This window comes from Cetorhinus maximus, chromosome 2 (assembly GCF_964194155.1).
Source record: "Cetorhinus maximus chromosome 2, sCetMax3.hap1.1, whole genome shotgun sequence".
Classification (NCBI taxonomy): Eukaryota; Metazoa; Chordata; class Chondrichthyes; order Lamniformes; family Cetorhinidae; genus Cetorhinus; species Cetorhinus maximus.
In genome coordinates, this window is record NC_135880.1 from 139148909 (window position 1) to 139162225 (window position 13317).

The 13317-nt window shown below is 41.6% G+C and overlaps 1 protein-coding gene across 9 annotated transcripts in view; it reads right to left on the reverse strand.

The window, feature by feature from the left end:
* The window catches only part of LOC144690605 (uncharacterized), a 131243-nt gene that overhangs the window by 87577 nt on the left and 30349 nt on the right, over window positions 1-13317 (reverse strand). For 8 of the 9 annotated variants that reach the window (XM_078558282.1, XM_078558292.1, XM_078558323.1 and 5 more), the window contains one exon: window positions 4944-5083. In XM_078558282.1, coding sequence (XP_078414408.1) covers window positions 4944-5083 — 140 coding nt within the window. The remainder of the gene's footprint in view (window positions 1-4943; window positions 5084-13317) is intronic. The other variant, XM_078558275.1, reaches the window with a different exon arrangement.

A 13317-nucleotide genomic window follows, 5' to 3' on the forward strand; every position in this document is an offset into this window, starting at 1 on the left:
ATTCCAAACAGTATTCTTGCACATTTCCAGTGTATCTGTGTTTTCCTCCCCTGTACCAATTTGCATATTTACTTACTGGGTCTGACCCTGCTCAAACTTCCCACACTTCCCAAAACACAACAGGCGAAAGCTGGTTTTACCCTTTCCCATTTGGTGTGCCACTAACCAACCTGCTAAATGCCTCACTCTATCCCACTTCACTGAGCTACAAATGAAATGAAATCTGTGTATCAGGTACAGTGTAAACACCACTTTTGCTGGTGAAGCAGCACCTCTAAAAGATCAAATAAATTTATTGTTTCCATGTGTTTGCCGTCACTAGAATTCTTGAAATGACACCCACCTCCCTTGCTGTGCGCATTATTCCCTAGTCACCTGCAGAATGTTTCAAGCAGTTGTAGCACTTCATTAAGCACTCTCAACAAGTGTGTAGAATAAGCAGCAGCATCCTGGCATTAAGGGGCTCCAGGTAAGGTTTCTCGCCATCGTTATCTGTGCTTGTAAGTTGATTTTTTTTGTCTTTGAACCACTTTCTGTTTGAAGGTACAAACAGAAGGCTGGTCATCTTTCAAACAAGTTGATGACTGTCTGAATTCTCTGGCAAACTCAATCTTAGTACTAAAGATCACAACACTAAATCCTTTACACCCAAAGTTAATTCCCATAGAAAAAGGAAAAGAAAGAAAGATAGGACTTTAGGAATCAGTCTACTGTGATATGTGATATGTCATTCAACAATATGCACAGTAGGTAACCTAAACGTAGGGGAACATTAGGGAGCTGTTGACCACAATATGATTAGGTATGATGTAAAGAAAAAAAGGCAGGTATAATGGTTAAAAAGCACATTATGGTTAGTCAAAAAGACACAGATACAATGAAAAAATATGACCCAACAACTATAAATCAACAATTTTAAACAGGTGGCTGAAAGGATATTGTTAAAATATACTCCCTTGTTTACTGCTGGAATGTATCAAAAGGTGGGGATCCACCGATCAGAACCAATTTAAAACTAAAAACAAGAGTTTAAAGAAAATAACTTGCACTTTATATAAAGAATCTTGATTGATTTAGCATCTTTCACATCTTCAAGACACCCCAAAGCATGTTACAGCCAATGAAATGCTTTTGAAATAGAATAGTTATAATGTTTGAAATATGCCAGCCAATTTGCACGCAGCAAGGTCCTACAAACAGCAAATAAATTAATAGTCTAATAATCAATTTTTGATGATCTTGGTTGAGGGAGAATGCTGATCAGTAGAACAGGGTGATCCTCTACTCCCCTTGGAATGATAGCATGGGCAATAAAAAGGCTTTCTCTAGAAAAGGTAGAGGTAGGGCAGTGAAGGGATGAAGAAGGCCAAGTCGTAATGGAGAGCAAAGGAATGGCAGAGATACTAAGTAAGTTTGCTTCATTTTGCACGGGCAACACGATATTGGGTTTGTAGAAACACTAGAGGTGGGTGTAGAAATGTCAATGGAGGTTATTATTCAAAGAACAATGGGGCTAAAGAAGTTATTCAAACTTAAGATGAACAAATAAGCAGTACATGGTTTACAGTGGAGATCCCAAGAGAAACTAAAGAAGAAATAGGAGGCTATGTCTACAATTTTCAAAAATTCTGTGGAGAGAAATATTATTTGTAGAGGACGAGTGGGAGTAACTAATTCAAAGACGGCTGAGAATAGTCAGGAAACCAGCTCTTGGTAAATGACCAAGTTGGGATATTCCATTCTGGCAGAATAGCACCATACATGTGGACGAGCAGGACAACCTCTTGGCCATTACTAGCACAGATACTTAACCCTAGCAGACTTTCTGGGGCAAGCCTCAGAATAATTATGGTAGCCTCCTAATTAATTCCTAGGTGAATTGTGGAAAGCACCTCTGACCAGAGGAGAGGGGCAGGCTAACTTTCAAAGAAGCAGCTGAAGAGATGAACCTTTTAATTTTAAATATTTTGTGGTGCACTGGAGATGTATTCAATCATCCTTGAACTTCTACCCACCATAGCAATACCTTACCATGTGGCTAGTGCTACTAGTGCAAGTAAAGATTGAAAATCTCATAATATTGTGACATTAAAATAAGCCCACACTTTTTCCCAATTGTGGCCCCATTTTGGAGCTTGAAAATTGCTGTGTACCCAGACTGAAGGCCAAGTGAGGAGCAGAGCTGCAAGGGAGAAGAGGGGAAAGAGGAAAGAGAGAGCGCAAGCGATTCGTGAGGGGAAAGGAGGAAGAGAGAGAGAGAGAGAGAGACAGCCTTGTGAGGGGGAAAGGGGGAGAGAGAGATTTGAGAGAGTAATGTGTTTACTCAGCAAGGTGTAAAAAAAATACCTTTTCACAGGCTTTTTTGGAACAGGAACTAGGCTTCAAAGGTCCGTCTGTTAGGCCATGCCCACCATCGAAAAAAATGTGAGGATTTAAAGGAGCCAATCGCTATTAGCACTCAGTCAGAGCTCCATAACAGCCATTGCTGCCTCGGAGCTCGGGACCCCAAAATCTGGTCTCATGACTCCACTGGTCGTCGCGACCCAGTTTGGGAAGCACTGGAATAAGTCAGGGGCTTTTTTCATTAGCACTCAAGATCATTCCACTGTTCAGAAAGACCATACTGAAAAGGTCCTAATTTTACAACACAATATAACCAGATGCAGCACTTCAGTCTGAGTCAGAAAATTATGGGATTAAGCCCCACTCTGGCATGTAGGAAATAATCCAGGCCAACAACATAGTGCAGTACTCAGTGAGTGCAACACTCTTGGAAGTGCTGCCTTCCAGGTGAGACATTAAATTAAATCCTTATCTCACAGGTAAATGTAAAAGCTTTCAGGAAACTATCTGAATAGTATAGTTTTCCTGTTATCCGGCTAACATTTATACCACATCCATCACCAGGAGGGAGGACAGATTATCATTTATCTCCTTGTTGTTTGCAGAACCTTGTTTGTTCACTGCATTATCACCGTGACGACACAAAGTACATAATTGGCTGTAAAGTGCTTTGGGATATCCTGAGCTCGTCACAGAAGCAATGTAAATGCAAATTCTCTCTTTCATTAACTCCAAACAGATTAAAAGGAGAGATTAGAACGTGTCATTCTTTGTTTAAGCAATCTGTAACATTGCCCCAACACCTGTCACTGCCTCAGCTTCTGCTGAAACACTCACTCATGCTTTTGTTACCTCTATACTTGACAATTCAAACACGCTCAGCCATATTACATTTGAACATATCCTCCGTAAACCTGAAGTCATCCAAAACTCTGCTGCCCATGTTCATGTCCTAACTCTCATCAGATCTTATTAACCCATCTCCCCTGTGCTTGCTGTTCTACATTGACTCCCAATTGAGCAATGCTTCAAGTGTAAAACGTTCATCCTTGATTTCAAATCCCTCATGGCCTCATCTCTCCCAGTCTTCTCCAGCCCCACAACTCAGATGTCTGCACTCCTCCAGTGCCGCTCACTTGAGGACACAATTTTAATTGCTCCATCATTGGCAGCCATGCCATCAGCTGTGTCAAGGTCCTAAGCTCTGGAATACCCTCCCAAAATCTTTCTGCCTTTCTACCTCCTAGGGTGCTCCTTTACTATCTACCTCTCTGATCAAGCTCTTGGTTATCAGCCCCAATATCTCCTTATGCAGCTTGGTGTCAAACTTTGCTTTATCTTGCTCCTGTGAGAGATGATTACGTTAACAAACGAACATACGAAAAAGGGGGAGTAGGCCATTTGGCCCCTCAAGCCTGCTCTGCCATTCAATAAGATCATGGCTGATCTGATTTTAGCCTCATATTCCTGCCTACCCCCAACAACTATTCACCCCCTTGCCTATCAAGAGTCTATCTACCTCTGCCTTAAAGATATTCAAGGACTCTGCCTCAAACACCTTTTGAGGAAGAGAATTCCAAAGTCTCACAACACTCAGAAAAAAAATTTCCTCATCTCTGTCCTAAATGGGTGACCCCTTATTTTGAAACAGTGACCCCTGAGTTCTAGATTCTCCTACAAGAGGAAATATCCTTTCCACATTCACCATGTCAAGTCCATGTCAAGTGTCTTATATGCTTCAATCAAGTCGCCTCTTACACTTCTAAACTCCGGCAAATACCAGCCTAGCCTGCCTAGCCCTTCCTCATAATAACCCACCCATTCCAGGTATTAAAGTAGTAAACCTTCTCTGAACCACTTCTAATGCATTTACATCTTTCCTTAAATAAAGGAGACCAATACTGTGCACAGTACACCAGATGTGTTCTCACCAATGCTCTGTAGAACTGAAGCATAACTTCCCTACTCTTGTATTCAATTTCCCTCGCAATAAACCATAACATTCTATTAGCTTTGCTAATTATTTGCTGCACCTGCATACTAACCTTTTTGCGACTCATGCACTAGGACACCCAGATCCCTCTGCATCTCAAGAGCTCTGCAATCTCTCACCGTTTAGATAACATGCCTCTTTTATTCGTCCTGCCAAAATAGGCAACCTCATATTTTCGTACATTATACTCGATTTTCCAGATGCTTGCCCACTCACCTAACCTATCTATACCCTTTTGTAGCCTCCTTACGTCGTAAAGACGCTATATAAACCTAAGTTGATGCAACAGAGCACATAAATTCTTTTAAAGGGAAACTAGATGGAAATTGAATAGCAGGAATATTAAAGTGTGATTTGTACAAGAGACTGGATTAGATAAAGTGGCAAATTAAAAGCCTGAGAAATCAGGAGTGTGTGATTAAGCTCAGAAGCAATTTAAAGGACATGAGTAGTGAGAAGGCAAGATTAGATTAGGTGGTTCACATTGAAATAAACACCAGCGTAGGACTGATGGACCAAGTGGCATGTTTCCGTACTGGATCATTCTGCAATTCTATGATTTCATACAGTTGCCACCTTTTGTCATTCACTTGAATTAAATCCTTACCATGCCAGTGTTGCGTTGAAAGCTGTGTAATCTGTTTGGAGAGTGCTGCAGATTCCTCTGCATCAACATTAAGAAAAATTCCTAGCACCAGTTCTGTAGCCAAACGTTTGAACATAGTATAAACAGCAACAGGCTCACTGCTGATGGAATAAGAGTTTAAAAAGAGGTCAAAGCTCAGCAGAACAAGCAGTGCATGTAAGACATCTTGTGGAAGAATAGCTTTGGCAAAACTCCTTTTCTTGAATATCTGCCAATCCTCTGCTTGGATACTGTGTGAAAATTTCGCCAGTGTTTTTCAAAAATGACTAAATAAGAATATTATTTTGTGTACATATAGGGAACAACTTTACAAATACAGTCTACCGCTGAACCCAAAATGTCATCTTTTGCTCTAAAAAAATTACATGATTTGAATTTAGAAATTCAATTAATGTAAATATTGGGCATTTAGTGCTAAATAAATTGAATTTATCATTTGATTTAAGTGACGCTGAACTAAGGAAGATTAGACTTAATCCCTCAATTTATCTGCTTCTTAAAACATTCTCAGGATGTGGGAAACATTGACAAGACCATATTTATTGTCCATCCCAATTGTCTTGTGGTGGGTCTTCCTGAACCACTGCAGTCCTTGTGGTGATGGTGCTCCGGTGGAGTTAGGCAAGGAATACCAAGACCCAGTGTTGATGAAAGAATGACAAGGCATGTCAAACAATAAGCTGCTTTAAGATAAGCAAACTTCCTGGCACACTGAAATAATGCAAGCCATTTCTCTGCCAGAAAGCCAAAATACTTCATTCACCTCTTACAAAAAGAGATAATGCCTGCCTGGGTTCTGGCTTAAATTCAATCCCACTCTGGGGCCTGGATCTTCCGAGCAGTGGCGATAATTGTCAGGTTGCTGCTGCTTGAAAATTCAAACTCATGGCTGTACATTTCTTCTGGATGGTTAGGATGGGGGAAGGGGGGCTTGGTGGTCGTCAGGTGGGTCGGGGGACGGGCATCTGATTGGGGGTTCGATTGTGTAGGTACCCAGGTGTCAGACCAGGTTTTAATCTGTCTAACATTTCCTGAGTAACTACCCAAGTGAGTCCCGCAGAACTGTCCCAAGTCTCCGACTTCAGCTCTGAGCTGGAGACATTCAAGGAGGGTCACAAGGAGCAGGGGAATTTCCCATCGGAATTTGAAACTTCTGAGGCAACTCCCACATAGGTCTGCATGTCAGGACTTCCACCGGTTCCTGAAGGTGCACCTTCAGTTGTATGTCCAGTCTCTGACGATCCGGAGACCAGAAGATTTGGTCCTTTATGATTGTTGACTATTTATGCCCTCAGGGAAACTAGGGTGTGTAATTAATGCTTAATTAATGTGGACAAAAACTGGCAAGTTTTATTTTAAAGTTTATTTAAAAACCCCCTCAATAACAAAAATTGTGGTTGAGAATGATTTCTGCTCTGTAAACTAGGCAGCTCTGTCATTTACGGCTGAGATATTCTTGTTTGACTTCATTATTATACCAAAAGTATATCTGGCAAGTCACTGTTTTATCAGTTTGATTATAATCTAAGGTTATACAGAGTCATTGCAACCAATTGCCAATTAGTTCTGATAGTGGAATGAATAATGAATAAATTATGCGAGGGCAAATAGAAATTAAACAAATATTTTATGGGAGACTTTTATATACAATCCTATTAAGTAATTACAAGGCAAATAGTTAAAAAACAATCTCTTCAGCACCATTGTAACAGATATTCAGAACCAATAGCTACAGCAAAATCAGTAATTATGGAATTTTCAACATCTGCAAAGGCATCAGGAAAACCAAAGGCACCGTTTTATATCTGTTAAAAAGTACACACCCCTGCCCATGACTGTCCTCTCCCCCCCAGCTACTCCCTCAATATGACCCAATTTATAGGGTAACATTAGCATTCTATTTTGACTGAACAAAGCCCTTTTCCAATTTTGTCAATGGCAAAGATTGGTAGGGTATTAAGTAGTGTAGGCGAGAGCATAAAATTAACCAAGACATTGACAGATTAAATAAGTGTGAAACTGGCAGACAGATTTTGATGCAGACAAGTATGAGGTTTGGAAAAATAAAGGACATGTCTAAGTGAAAAGCTAGGGACAGTGGTGATCCAAAGAGATTTAGTGGCCCATGTAGACAGGCTACTACAAAAATAGAAAATGCTGGAAAAACTCAGCAGGTATAACAGCATCTGTGGAAAGAAAAACAGAATTAATGCTTCAAGTCCGTATAACTCTTCTTCAGGGCTGAAGAGGAGTAAAAATGTGATGAAATTTATACTGTTTAAGGGGGAGGGGGGGCAGAGCAGGTGAAGCTGGATAGAAGGCCAGCAATAGGTGGAGGCAAAGGAGAGATTGATGAAAATGGAATGAACAAAAGGACAAAGGGGGTGTTAATGCTGGTGGTACAGGCTAAAGGAGGTGCTGATGGTGGCATTAAGGTAAGAAAGCAGAATGTGATAATAGCAGGACAACGGTAAGCACTCTGAAAAGAACAACATGAACAAGTGACAGGTGGCCCTTGTGGGGGTGGGGTGGAGGGGACAGACCGGACACACACCCCCACCCAAAAATGGAGGGCAGAATACGACCATGTAGGGGGTGGTCTTGGGTGGCCAGGGTGGAATTAGTAAGCCAATCGAACGATCCGATTCAAGGCCTAATGGGCTGAATGGCCTACTCTTTATACGTGAAAGGTTGGGTTTGGGAAGATGCATAAAGACACAGCCCTCAAGGACATTGTTGCTGCAGCCTAGTCAGCCATTCAAATTCACGCTGGGAGATCTGTTGAAGGACTGACCACCTGAAACGGACCCTAAATCACAGGATTCCTAAGCAAACAACGTCACTGTGAGTATGTACTATTGCTTAGAGATTTAATAAAATGTTTCACATTTAGTGAGACAGTATCCCAAGTTGTTGTAACAGCATCTGTGGAGAGAAAAAAACATTTAACATTTCGAGTCCATGATTCTTCTTCAGAGCTCTGAAGAAGAGTCATACGGGCTTGAAACATTAAATGTTTTTTTTCTCTCCACAGATGCTGTTAGACCTGCTGAGTTTTTTCAGCACTTTCTGTTTCAGATTTCCAGTATCTGCTGTGTTTTGCTTTTATCCCAAGTTGTTGTGTTCCTTTGATATTAAGAGTAGAGACAAAGGGGAGAATTTTCTCCCTGTCGGGTGGGCTAGTCGGGAGCGGGCACGGGCAGGCGCGGAGCAGATCGCCGCCCACAATTGGCTGCGTGCCACCATTTTACGTGGGCGGGCCAATTAAGGCCCGCCCAGCATGACGCACGTCCGGAAGCACTCAGCACTACCTGTGCGGGCAGGATGAGGAGGGAGAGTTGGGGCCCGCGCTCTTTCGCGCATGCGCGCTAGAGAGCACAGAAATCTCCGAGGCATAGAGCTGCCTCAGGGGATTAATTTAATTTTAAAAATTTGAAAAAAGAATAAAATTACTCATACATGTCCCCTCATGTGATTGTCACATTAGCTGGGATAGGTTTATGATTTTTCATAAGACATTTTATTTCATTAATAAACACTTCATGAAACCTCATCCTGCCTGTGGATGAGGTTTCATGAAAAATGCGAAGGCCGCCTGGGCTCTTCGCTTGCCCGCCAACCTTAAGGTTGGACGGGCAGCCCTGACAATTGCTTTAATTAGGTTATTAATGGCCTTAACAGGCCTTTGACAGTTCGGCGGGCATACAGCCGATTCATGCGTGCCCGTCGAACTGAAGATCGGAATGACATGTGTGATGTCGGGACACACGCCCGACGTCACCGTGCGTCATTTTATGCATCGGTGTGCGGGACCCGCCCCCACACACCGAACTGAAGATTCTGGCCAAGAGCTTTTAGACCAGAGAGGGTGGTCTTACACATTTATCACAAATGCTTTTATTTAACGTTAATGTATTATGTGCTATCATATAATGCATATTTTTACACAAAGGTTGTGTATGAAAATTTACAAACCATTCAGTAATTGTAACACTGCAATTGTTTATATGTCTAATATATGTTGTGCCTTTAATAGTGGAATAATTGCCTCTTAAAAGTGCTGTCTGTAGGAAGCAGTAGGGAGATGAGCGCAATATCTTAAAAATGCCAGTGGCACCTTCAGAAGCTTGCAGGGCTGCTCTCTGTAACCAAGATAGCGAGTCAGTGGCCCAGCTCCCCGAGCAGCAATCAAAAGCAGCTGGAAAATGCGGAGTAACAGCTGCTGGCTTGTTTTCATTCCAATTTTAACCCAGTATAAAAGGTGCAGAGATTGTGCTGGAGTCAGCCAAATAGGTCAAGGGTTTAACAATTGGTAGCAGTTTTAATGCGCCCCTTGAATTTTCAATTTGAAGTGGCCCTGCCAGAAGTTAAGTAAATATTCTAAGAAGTCGCCTGCTTGAAATCAATTCTTCATATTTGATACAGCAGAAAATGTGTTCAGATGATGTATGAACCTGTGAAAAGTCATGAGATTTGATAACATTCACACGAGTGCTGCAGTGGCTCAATTTTACTGAGAAATTGCATCTTTCACGATAAAATCATTAGAGTTGACACAGCTGCAGCTTACTTTCTACTGACCACATCCGCCTTACCTTACACAGCCATTGAAATCCATTTCTATTCCTTCGCCACCTCTCAACTCAAAAACTTTCCTTAATGATCTCTAGATATTGACACTGAATAAGCTCCAAACCACCCACATCCTGATCTGCTCACCCAATACCCCATCTTCAATGGTCTGTCTATCAGATCCCTTTCCCCATCACAAATTAAAATCTTCATTCCCAACTATAAATCTGGTCTATATAAATATAGTCTGAACCAAGGCAATTTAACTCCCAATGGGCCTTGGAACTTCTGCACATGCACAGATCAGCCTTTATATGTTCTGTGGGCTCAACCTGCCTGTGCAAGAGGAAAAACAGCACAATAATCCAGGTCAGGTGACCGGGTGCAGAATGCCATAGCTGGCAGGTGTCCCAGGCAGGGGATGGGAAGAGGGGACAGGGAGAGGTGCCTAAAGGGAATCCCAGGTAAGGGACAGAGACATGTCCCAGTTAAGTTAAAGAGAAGAAGAGAGCAGAGAAACAGGCTCCAATTACAGAAAGGGTTGCAGGTATCAGACTAAGTGAAGTGGGCTCAGGAGAAGCCCTGGTAATCAAAGATGCCTCAGGAGAAGCCCTGAAGATCCTGAGAGAGATAGAGTTTCAGTGAGATTGATTGACTCAGTGTTACTGACATCTGGGTGGGTCGTTGAGAAATCTGTGGAATCTGTATTGGTCTCAACTGTCAGTTATTGTGTAGTGCGGTGTATTCGACCAGTTTGTATGTTGATTCATATGCACCTCAAATTAACCCTGAATGTTAGAATATAAGATAGATATTGTAAACTGTTTTACCTTTCTGACCTTGTACAGTAAAGTTTATTTTTGTTTGTCCAAAACCCATGGAATCCTGTGGCTTTATTCACCAAGCAAGTGTCTTTAATCGTTATTGGTCCCTAACTGGGTCTCACCAACAGCCTCGGGGTCTGGCCAAGGATCACAACAAGTCTCTAACTGGTCTCCTATAAAACCTCCTCCTTGTTTCTCCACTGACAGAACAATGACTTACTTGTGAAACGTCCTCCCAAACAGTTCTGTCCTCTACTTCCCTTCCCATATTTAAAAACCTTTTCAAAACTACTCTTTTGGCAAAATTTTGGTTACCTATTTTAACTTTGTCCCTCAATTCATATTTTCTTTAAAGCACCTGACAAAACTAGTACCTTTAACAAAGGAAAGCTAAGTTGTTGGAGGTGGCAGCTTTACAAAATTTTAAAAGAGCTACCAATGAAACCCAGTTTTACTTTATATGGGAACTGGACAGTGGAGATGGATGTCACAAAACAACAGCAACAACTGAGACTCTAAAATCCAACAAATCGGAAGAACATGCTTTGTCAACTAACAGGTTGGCTCAGGTGCAGCACTCTTAATGCAACTAAAGATGATAACCAAGGCTGATACTTTAGCATAGTACTGAGGGAGGGCTGCATTGGTGGAGGAGCCAACTTAAAGATGCCGAGGTAGGATTGATTTATGTAGAATGAATTGTGCAAAATAGTACAAAATATTGCAGAATTTGAAGTGCAAGTTATGCCCAGCACAAACCAATTTTCCATAATCTTTCGCTAGTTTGGTCAATCTCGGTTTTAAAAAGATTGCACTGGACCTTCCCACAAAACTAGTCATATCCACGAATGAATGAATCACCATGGCAAGTTTCCACTAATGCTGCTTTTATGCAGCCCTTGCTGGAAAGGCCTCAGGGCTGCTCCACTCAGTTTTCTGGATTTGGATGGAACCTCGTCAATGACCATCACCTATAGGGTAGGGTGGGTAAGAAAAAAAGTGCTCTTTTAATGTGGAGCCAGTTGGAGTAGGACTTACCTGAAGGCCACTGACTGAGGCAAGCAGCCCAAAACTGTAGTCTTTCCTCAGGTAAGCTGCATGACAGATGTTAGCAGCTTGCACTGAATGTTTAATGATGCTCAAGGACCAATTCTGTGTAACTTCCAGGCCTTCGTTTTTGGGCATTGCCTGTGAGGCCTGAAAACATGCCCAAGAAAAAATATGCCCATAGAGTACAAGAGTAAATTAGCACCAAGTATAGGTTACAGTTGAGCATAGTACATCATTTTCGGTACGCTTTAGTTCAGTAGAACTATAGAAAGTGCAGTGTACTTTTCACCAGGGATGGGAAGAATTAACCATAATTAGAGACTGAGATACAGCAAGAGATTAATACAAATATACAAGGTTTTAAAATTATGACAAACTTTGATTGTGTAAGTGATCAAACAGTGGTTGTCAGTCTGTGCGGTCATCAAAATAAAGACACCAGTAACAGAGTGACCCGGGTGGGGGGGGTGGACTGTTGAGTTATTAAATATTTTGGAAGTGGTTGAGACAGAGACTATTGTATTATTTTTAGAAAGAAAAACAGGGCACATATTTCAAGAAAAGGGAGATATAGGAAGAGTGCAAGTGAATGTTAGTCACTGATTACAAAAAAGCACATATGATGGAGTTGAGGTACAAATCAGCCATTATGCAACTGAATAAGGAAATCTGCTCTAGGGACTGGATGACCAATATGATGGGACAAGTGGTCGCTTTCTATGCTGTAAATCCCTCTGGTTCAACAGGTAAGTAGGCTCAGATAGGCTTAGTTTGAATAGACAGATCCCTGGGATAGTAGAAATAAAAAGAGGGACAGGCTAAAACTCCATCCAAATGTGCCACAATAGCGGAGCGGAGCTGTAATCCTGACCAGGAAGGTGCCAATTTCCACCCTTGCTCTATATCTAGCTAGCTAACCTCAATAGGTTATGTAATGTAATGCATGCATGTGAAATGAATCAGCATCATAGAACCTTACATTCAGCTCACCCTTCTTTTCCTTTGAACAAGCTACCCAATTAGTCCTATTCCACTACTCTTTTCCCATATCCCTGATTATTTTTTCCTTTCTGGTATATATCCCATTGCCTTCTGAAGGTTACTACTGAATCTACTTCCACCAATCTCAGTAATATATCACTACCAGGTTGGTAAGCAGTTTATGAATATGAGGGCAAGGGTGGATTACACTGGTTACTACATACATATAAATTAATTCAAAATGCCTATATTTTTGATTTTTCTCCATATAACAGTTGGAGCAATACTTTCTCGTATGCGAGTTAGAAGTGGATAATTTCTTCATACTTTGAGTAAGCTGTCCTTGGCAACTTTAGTGTATTTTGAAGTGACTTAGTAACAAGTTTAGATCACACCTTTAATGTAGTAAATTTTCCCAAGGTTCTTCAAAGAACCGTAAACTGACTAAAATTGACACCAAGCTGAAGAATCACAGAATGACTACAGTACACCGTGCTCGTGCAGGATTTCTGCAAGAGCAACTCAGCTAATCCCACTCCCCTGTGCTTTCTCCATAGTCTTGCAAATTCGCTCTCCAGGTGCTTATCCAATCTCCTTTTCGAAAGCCCCAGTTGTATCTGCCTTCATTATGCTCTCAGGTAGTGCAGTCCAGGTGCAAATCACTTTGCAGTGTAAGAAAGGTTTTCCTCTTGTCGCTGTTGCTTCTTCTGCCAACCAGCTTAAGGTCAACATCCTCTGATTTTCGACTGTGTACCAAAGGGAATAGTTTCTCGCTAGCTACTCTATCTAGATCCAAGGAGGCTTTAAGACAGGTGATGTTAATCTTGGTTGAAGGTGTAGGAGAAAGGTGGAGCAGCAAAGAAATTTAGGTTGGGAATTCCAGAGCTTAGGGTCCAGACAGCTGAAGG